The 8,847-nt window shown below is 55.8% G+C and overlaps 1 protein-coding gene across 6 annotated transcripts; it reads right to left on the bottom strand.

Moving 5' to 3' along the window:
• Positions 1-645: 645 nt before the first annotated feature.
• ARSA (arylsulfatase A) lies at positions 646-4,031 on the bottom strand. Of its 6 annotated transcripts, none has more exons than XM_058740866.1 (9): positions 3,907-4,031; positions 3,164-3,401; positions 2,729-2,969; positions 2,393-2,611; positions 2,146-2,315; positions 1,715-1,839; positions 1,500-1,627; positions 1,191-1,293; positions 646-1,089 (listed from the first exon to the last, which is right to left on the bottom strand). In XM_058740866.1, exons 2-9 carry the CDS (start codon positions 3,379-3,381, stop codon positions 770-772), a joined length of 1,524 nt encoding a protein of 507 aa, XP_058596849.1. In that variant the 5' UTR covers positions 3,382-3,401; positions 3,907-4,031; the 3' UTR covers positions 646-769. The 6 variants fall into 6 exon arrangements, with proteins under 6 accessions (XP_058596849.1, XP_058596852.1, XP_058596850.1 ...); XM_058740869.1 differs by having other exon boundaries at positions 3,164-3,416; positions 3,907-4,025; XM_058740867.1 differs by having other exon boundaries at positions 3,164-3,416; positions 3,782-4,019.
• Positions 4,032-8,847: the final 4,816 nt, after the last annotated feature.

Below are 8,847 nucleotides of genomic sequence, written 5' to 3'. Positions count from 1 at the left end.
CACGATGGGAAGTCTGCAGAGTTTTGAGCAGGAACCAAACCTGATGTCTGTCTTTTCTGGGTGGAGAACGCTTGTCTGAAGTCAAAGGAGGAGGAGGGAGACAGGAAGTGTGTGGGAAAGCGGAAAATGCAGAGCTCTGGAAGGGGCAGAGGCAGGGCCCGGGGTCCATCTCAAGAGCTTATCTCCCCTGATCTGCACCTGGAATGTGCACCTCATCACCTGCCTTCAGACAGGCTTCTCCTAAGAGCCCACAGTCCGGTTATTGAGCCTCCAGGTATGCTTCCTCCAGGGGACACCTCGTGCTCACAGGGGCTTGGCAACTTCAGGGTCTTCTGCCCACCACACCTCACACCCACCCCACCCTGTTCCTGGCACACAAAAGCACTCAGCACAGCTCTGCATGAAGGGATATGCTCACACTCAGGACCCAAGCTTGCATGCACTGACACATACAATCACAAAGGTTGTGGGGCAGCTCCCGGAGCCAGGATGTTTGGGTTCAGATCCCAGCGCAACCTCTTGCTGGCTGGGTGACCTCAGACAAGTCGCTGGATCGCTCCATGCCTCAGTTTCCTCATTTGTAACACGGGCACAACAGCACCTACCTCGGGGTTATCACGAGGATTAGAGGAATTATCACACCTGTAAGTACCAGCTGGTGTTATTAGCATTATCAGGTACAAACTGCCTCCACACACCCGCACCACAGCAGTGAACCATCACGTGCCCGGGTCAGGCGAGGGCCCCCGGCTGGCCTGCACCAGTGCTGTCAGGGCTGGGGCTCTGGGCAGTGGCAGCAGGATGGCCGGGGGGTGCAGCTGGGCTGACAGCAGATCTGCAGGGCAGGGTCCTCGCCCCGGGCCATCTGGCTGGGGCTGAAGGTCAAGGCAGCATCAAACTGGGCCTTAAGCAGCTGAAGCTGCTTTAGTGCCTGCAGCGCCTCGGGCGTGACCTCAGCCACGCCTCCCAGAAGGTTGTAGTTCTCACCAGGGTCCTCAGACAGGTCGAAGAGCAGCGGGGGCTCGTGGGCAGTCAGAGGACTAGAGGCGTGGCAGGCAGGGTCCGCAGTGGTGTCACTGTGGGCAGAGCCTGGGGAGGGGGGACGTGTCTGTGCAAAGGGCAAGGGCGAGAGGAGGGACCAGGCTGTGGGGCAACAACAGGGTTGGCAGGGTTGGGGGAGAGGAAATTACCCTGGGTGAAGAAGTGCGCTTTGTACTTCCCACTCCGCACAGCAAAGACCCCGTGGACCTCGTCTGGGTAGGCCGAGTAGAAGAAGAGAGACTGCCGGGGGCTCTGGGGGCAAAGTCAGGGATCACAGGGTGGGCAGGGCCCTCCAGCACTGGTGTGCACGTACCCAGAGCCATCAGCCTGGGCCCCGGATGCGTTGCTGCCCCCTGGCCCACCCGGGGACACCACTGGCAGCACCACTTGGAGGCCACTCGCCAGAGGGTCTGCGGGGCGGAGCGGGGGGGCCGGGGTCTCAGCCTTGCTGGCCCTACCTTGCCTGTACCCAGCAGCAGGGGGCTGAGGTCAACACCGTCCAAGGTGACGTTGGGCAGAGGGGCCCCGGTCAGGGCTGCCAGGGTTGGTAGCAGGTCCAAGGAGCTGGCCAGCTCATGGGTCACACCTGGAGGCAGAGGACGACCACTCCATGTGCCACCAGGGTGGGGGAAGTGGGGCCAGGGGTTCGTGAGGGGGGGTGCCTAAGACTGACCGGGAGCGATGTGGCCTGGCCAGAAGGCCAAGGCAGGCTCTCGGACACCCCCCTCAAAGGTGGTCCCCTTCCCGCAGCGAAGAAGGCCAGAGCAGCCGCCATGGGACATTCTCATGGTCTCAGGCCTGGGACACACAAGGAGGTCGTCAGTGATGGGGAGCTCAGGGTGACCCCTGGTGACCCCAGCCCCAGAGTTACATGCTATGCATAAAAACGGCCAGCATGTGCCCGTCCCCTCTGTGTCCTGCCAAGACCAGCACGTGGCCCCTAGCCTCCCACGTGCCCTGTAGGTCACCGCGATACAGCCAGCATCTCCCCAGACACCCTTATCCTACCACGTCCTCAGCCAGTAGTCAGGATGGGAAGACCCCAGTGACCCGCGGTGAGGGACCAACCAGCATTTCCCCACCCCCTGCCCCCTGTCAGCAAACCCATTGTCTGCAGTGAAGATGACCAGTGTCTCTCCGAGCAGCCCCAGGTCTCCCACCGCTGTCATCAGAGCCCCCACCGCTGCATCCAGTTCCATCAGGGAGTCCCCGAACGGCCCTCGGCCTGAGCGCCCCGAGAAGCTCTGCCCGCTGAACTGGGGGTAGTGGGTGTGCTGTGGGCAGAGACAGGAGTTAGCACTGGGTAGGAGTCAGGGGCAGCCCCGGGGGGGGGTGGGTCAAGGTCACTCACGTGAGAGGCGTAGTACAGGAAAAATGGCCGGCCCTGGCGCTGGGCATCAGCCATGAGGTCACGGGCGAAAGCCACATAGCGGGCCTCAAGTCCAGGCAGCCAGGGGGGCTGTGCCTCTACGGACAGGTTGGCCAACAGCGGGATAGGGACCAGGCCCTGGTCACAGCTGCCATCACAGGGGGTGGATGGCGGAAAGCAGGTCAGGTTCTGGCAAGGGCCCTGGCGGAGCAGTTCCATTGAGGAGTCTGGGCTGTGGGGTGGGGCTCAAGGGGTCAAGGGGAAGGGGATTGTTAGGAGGTAGGTAGGAGGGTGTCTGAGGGCCCTGGAGGTTCCTACCTGATCATGGGAGTATGGGATGCCCAGGAATCGATGGAAGCCCTGGTGGGGGGGCAGAAAGGCCCCCTCAGGCCCCACCCCAAGGTGCCACTTGCCAGCTATCCCTGTGAGGTAGCCCCGGGCAGCCAGGACCTCAGCCAGGGTCACCTCCTCCAGGGGCAGACCCCCTCGGGAGCTGGGCTCCAGAACTCCAGGGTACAGGCCCATCCGAACTGGGAGTCGGCCGGTCAGGAGGGCAGCCCTATAGGACAAGTCACAGAGTCCGTGAGACAGAGAGAAACTAAGGCTGAAGTGGACATGTGGAGGAGGAAAGATAGGGGAGAAAGATCGAGAAACGTGAGCTTCTCCAAAGAGACAGAGCTTTTTGCCTCCCCCACAGGAGCCCAGAGTGAATTTGGGAGATGCCGTATGGGCTCCCCTGGCCCCCTCACTTACCGGGAGGGTGTGCATAGAGATACGGGCACATAGAAGTCGGTGAAGCGCAGCCCCCCCGCGGCCAGCTGGTCCAGGTTGGGGGTGGTGGAGCTAGGATGCCCGTAGGAGCCCAGGTCCCCATATCCCAGGTCATCAGCAAAGATCAGCATGATGTTAGGTGGGCCGGCAGTGGCCAGGCCTATGGCGAAGGCCAGAGCGAGGGCCCACAGTACCACCATGGCACACAGCACAGATGGGCCTATCACAAGAGACCCTTGGGAAGGAAAGCAAACTGGCTCCAGAGAGCTCTAACCCAGTGACCCCTAGATCCAAGGACTATCTTCCCCTGAGAACCCAGATCTCGGTACTAACCTCCCCTGAGACTCCAGGCACTATGTCTCTCCTGAGACCCCAAATCCAGGCGCTATCTTTCCCCTGAGACCTCAGATACAGGTACTATGCTCCTCTGAGACCCCAGGCACTACCTCTCCCCTGAGACTCCAGACCCAGGCACTATCCCCCTCTTGAGACCCCAGACCCAAATACTCCCGGACCCAGATAACTCCCTTCCTGAAGTCCCAGAGGACTTCCGGACTTTCCGGAGACCCGTGACCCCAACAGAACCCAGGAGACCGTAACCTGGGATATAACTCCCTGGAGACCCTCGGGGACCAGGACACCTGATTCTCAGGCGACCTGACCCTCTTCACCAGAGGTCGCAGGCTCAGGCTCGTGGTCAGAGACAGAAGTCACATGACACTGACCCGCGGGATCTGGCGCGGCTGGACGAAGGCAGTACCCGGCGGAGGAGGGGCGGGTCGGGACAGCTGGCAGCAGTGCCCTCCGCGGGCGCTTCCGCCTCGGCCCCGCCCCGCCCCCGGTCCCCGCCCCCCGCCCCCCGCCCCGCGTCCCGTGACCCTCTGCGTGCGGCGTCCGGGGACCTCGCGGGGCGGGGACGGGGCGGGGCTTCGCGGGGGCGGGGCGGGGCGGGGCGGGGCGGGGCCTGTTCACGCTAAGACGCGCTCCGGGTTCGGCTTCGGGTCGGGGTCGGGGTCCGCGTCTGGGGCGTGGGGCGCGTACTCGGTCCCCCTCTGCACCCCGAGGCCGTTGGCGGGGTTGGCGCGGGTCAGTCTGGGGCGGCGCGCGGGTACGGGCGGGGCGAGGCCCCCAAACTCCGGGACTGGGAGACTCGGGGTCCTTTTTGAAAGGACCTGAGCACCTGGGTGTTGTGGGCATCGCTGGATGAGCAAAGCGAAATGAAAGTCGCGGAGTCAACCGTCTGCTGCTGACTTTTCCTTCAACGTTACTTTTGGTGCTTTTTCGAAACACGAGATTGCAAATTCTTTCAGACCCTTTCCCCTCCGTGCATGTGTCTGCGTGTCAGTGTGTGTGTGTGTGTGTGTGTATGTGTGTGTGCGGCATGTGTGTGGTGTGTGTGTACTGTTGTGCACCCCGTGTGGTGTGTGTGCATGTCTGGGTGTCGGGTCTGGCCTGCCTCCGGCTTACACACTGGGAAGAACCTGCCTGCGGAGATGACTAAGCTCCATCACTGGATCACCTTGGACAGATGACTTCACCTTTTTGCTCCCCAGTTGGTTTAGCTGTCTCAGTGAGAGGGAGCGTCCGAAGAAGGCTAGGCGGGTGTCACTGGGTGTAGTAATGGGGGGCCCCCAGCCAGCAGTTGCCCCCCGACTGCCAAGGGCAGCCTTCCAGCCTCAGGTTCCCCCACAAACTCATGTCATCCTTGTGGGACCTCTGGCCTAAGGAAGACTAGGACCTGGGTTTCTGGTTGGGGAGGCTTTCTGTGCTTCCTGACCCTGGAGCCAGCGGGACAGTGGATAGGGCCCTGGCTCGGCCTCTGGGGACTGGGGTGGGGGACCAGGACACAGCTTCCACTGGAGCCCAGCCGCCATGAAACATGAAAGCTCAAGACCGGGGAGGGTGTGGGGGAGCAAAACTGAAAGGGTAAGAACTCTCAGAGATGCAGCTGGACACTGGGTTGGGGTCATGGCTCTGCTGACGTTGTGGGGAAAGGAAGGGGCCAGTCTCTGGCCACCCATCCCCTTGGTGGCACATTCCAGGGTGGTTTCTGGGCCTTTGCGTGGGAGCGGTATGGGGTCGGGTGGCCAGGACAGAAAGTTTTTCCATGGCCCAGAAATCTTTGAACCTGTAATTGGAGCTATCACAGCTGGTCGGCGCTGTGAATTGGAGTTTAAAAGGAGTCGACCAAAAGCACTTTCTTCCCTTTTAACTGCAAGCTGGGAACTACCCCAGGCAGCTGAGGACCTGCCCTTATTCTTGGGAAGAGCCTGCCTGTGGTTGTAATGTTATGCAAATGACTGGCACTTTCCCTGTGGTTTCCGGAGGCTGCTCAGGTGTGCGCACACGGGACCGCTGAGCCAGCCCAGCCCTGACCTCTAGGTAGGGGGAAGGTCTGTGTGCTACCAGCTATGTTTGTTCAAAGCCAAGCCTCTGCAGGCGTCTGAGTCTTTTGGAGATGTGAGTTCTTTTTTGGCATTGCTGCAGGAGCTGGCAGGAGGGTCAGCTTGGGATAGAGCCCTGATGGGGGGCAGCCTGCCAGCGCGCAGGAAGTGGCTCTGGACGCCTGGGACATTGCTAATTTGGAACTGACGCCCACAGTTAGGAGAGGGGCCTTGCAGTGAGTGGTGCTGGTCTCGTCTTTCTGTACCTAGGGATAAGAGGCCTCCGTCTCCTGGGCCTGCGTGGGGTGGGTGGGGTGGGGGAGCGGCTTCAAGTGCGAACACCCAAGCTTGTATGAAGGAATTTTGTGGTGGTTTCTGGGACTGGCTGACTGTCGGGCCCCGGACACCGGAGGCCATCTGTGCAGGCTCCTTGCCCTCAGCTATCGCCGTTCCTGTTTGCTTCCCCTGTTTGCTTCCTCCTTGCCCCAGCCACCCTGAGGTAGTGTGATTGGTCCTAGTTCCAGAAGGGCACTGCTGGTAGGTGCATGTCTCAACCAAGGGACTGAGCTTTGGTTTGCTTGACCAGACTTTAGTCAGGCTCCTGGACCTTCTCCTAGGCCCATCTGCTAAACCCAGTTTTAGCAAGAACCCTCCCCCACCACCCCCAGCTGATGTCTGATCACCTGGCCTGTCTGGCAAGAATCCTGGTAGATTGGTTTAGCCAGAACCCCTCTCACCCCTGATTGTTTCTTCTTAGTGACTTTCTGTCTACTGGCCCCCTCCTACCCTTTGGCTATTGTAGGCCAAATTTTCCTTGACCCTCATAGGGTCCCTGGCTGGGTCTGAAAATTAAACTGACAAAGACAGATTAACTGGAGAAGCCCACACATTTGTTTAATTTTATAAGTTTTACCTGACATGGGAGACTTCATACGGAAACGATCCAAAGAAACAGTTAAACTTGAGTATTTTCTGCTACGTTTGATGAAGACTGGACAGCTGTGGAGGAATATGACAGGTTAAGGAGTATGAGGTTAGTATAGTAAACTGAGGAAACTCAGCAAGGCCAGTTTGTTGGGATTCTTTCCTTTGTATGTGGCATAAGGATGCTCCTTTTCTCCTGGCATAGGGAGGGTACCTCTCACAGGAAGGTTTGATGGCCTGTTTCAGGGGGGAAGGGAGAGAGAGGTCAGAGTGACCGTCTCAGTTCTGCTGTTTTCTCAAATACCTTCAGCTTCAAATATTCAGTATGCTAAAGTGTCGTACTTTGGGGTAGCATGTTCTGAACCCCATCACTATCAGGTCCCACTTGCCCATGCTGTAATTAGAGTTGAGCCCCTACCACATAATTTTATCACAGTGGTCTGGGTACCTACTGAGATGGTCCTGAATAAATGAAGTCTGCTTTGCCACTTTCTTTAATTGGTTAAATGTATTCTTTAAAAAAAACACAAACAAACTGTAGTTAGTTACCATACAGTGTTATATTAGCCTCAGATATACAAGATAGTGATCTAACAATTCTTTTTTTAGTGTTTATTTATGTATTTATTTTTATTTTTTATTTTTTTTTGTTTATTTATGTATTTAGACAGGAAGAGAAAGTGTGAGCAGGGGAGGGGCAGAGAGAGAGGGAGACAGAATCCCAAGCAGGCTTCACGCTGTCAGCACAGAGCCTGACTCGGGCTCATCATGACCTGAGGCTAAATCAAGAGTTGGTTGCTTAAGCGACTGAGACACCCAGAACCCCTAACAATTCTTTAAAAAATGTTTTTAGGGACGTCCTGGTGGCTCAGTCAGTTGAGCGTCTGACTCTTGATTTAGGCTCAGGTCATGATCTCACATTTTGTGGGTTCGAGTCCCACATCGGGCTCTGTGCTGACAGTGTGGAGTCTGCTTGGGATTCCTTCTCTCTCTCTCTCTGCCCCTCCCCTCTCTCAACATAAATGAATAAGCTTAATTTTTTTTTTAATTTTAGAGAGACAGAGTGTGAGCAGGGGAGAAGGGCAGAGAGAGAGAGAGAGAGAGAGAGAGAGAGAGAGAGAGAGAGAATCTCTATGCTGAGTGTGGAGCCTGATGTGGGGCTCAATCTCACAACCTTGGGATTATGACCTGAGCTGAAATCAAGAGTCAGATGCTTAACTGACCGAGCCACCCTGGCACCCCAGTGACCCAACAAATCTATACATCACCCAGTGCTCATCATTATAAGTGCATTCTTAATTCCACCCATCCCACCTACCTCCCCTCTGGTAACTATCAGTGTGTTTTCTATAGTTAAAAGACTATTTCTTGGTTTGTCTCTTTTTTATTTGTTTTGTTTCTTAAATTCTACACCTGAGTGACATCATATGGTATTTGTCTTTGTCTGACTCATTTCTTTTTTTGTTTTTCTTTCTTTATTTATGAGGGGGCGGGCAGGGGCAGAGAGGGGAGGACAGAGGATCCAAAGCAGGCTCTGCACTGACAGCAGTGAGCCCGATGTGGGGCTCAAACTTACAAACCACGAGATCATGACCTGAGGCAAAGTTGGATGCTCAACAGACTGAGCCACCCAGGCGCCCCTCTGACTGACTCATTTCACTCAGCATTATACCCTCTAGCTCCGTCCATGTTGTTGCAAAAAGCAAGATTTCATTCTTTTTTTTTTTTAATTTTTTTTTCAACGTTTTAAATTTATTTTTGGGACAGAGAGAGACAGAGCATGAACGGGGGAGGGGCAGAGAGAGAGGGAGACACAGAATCGGAAACAGGCTCCAGGCTCCGAGCCATCAGCCCAGAGCCCGACGCGGGGCTCGAACTCACGGACCGCGAGATCGTGACCTGGCTGAAGTCGGACGCTTAACCGACTGCGCCACCCAGGCGCCCCGATTTCATTCTTTTTTTATGGCTGAGTAATATTCCATTATATATATCCCACCAACTATATAATATATAATATCTAAATATCTATATCTATATGTATATATATCCCACATCTTCTTTATCTGTCAGTGGACATAGGTTACTTCCATAATTTGGCATTGTGAATAATGTTGCCATAAACAAAAATGTACATATATCTTTTTGAATTGGTGTTTTCTTATTCTTTGAGTAGGGGAATTACTGGATCATATGGTGTTTCTACTTTTAACTTTTCGAGGAACCTCATCCTATTTTCCATGGTGGCTGCACCCCACCAACTGCTTACCCACCAACTGCTTACCATTTTAACAAGTGTCATGAATAATTCTTTCTTTTTTTCACTGTTTTTATTTATTTTTGAGAGGGACAGAGAGACAG

This window comes from Neofelis nebulosa, chromosome 8 (assembly GCF_028018385.1).
Source record: "Neofelis nebulosa isolate mNeoNeb1 chromosome 8, mNeoNeb1.pri, whole genome shotgun sequence".
Taxonomy (NCBI): Eukaryota; Metazoa; Chordata; class Mammalia; order Carnivora; family Felidae; genus Neofelis; species Neofelis nebulosa.
Note: the sequence above shows the minus strand (reverse complement) of the source record. Positions and strands in the feature narration are given on the sequence as shown.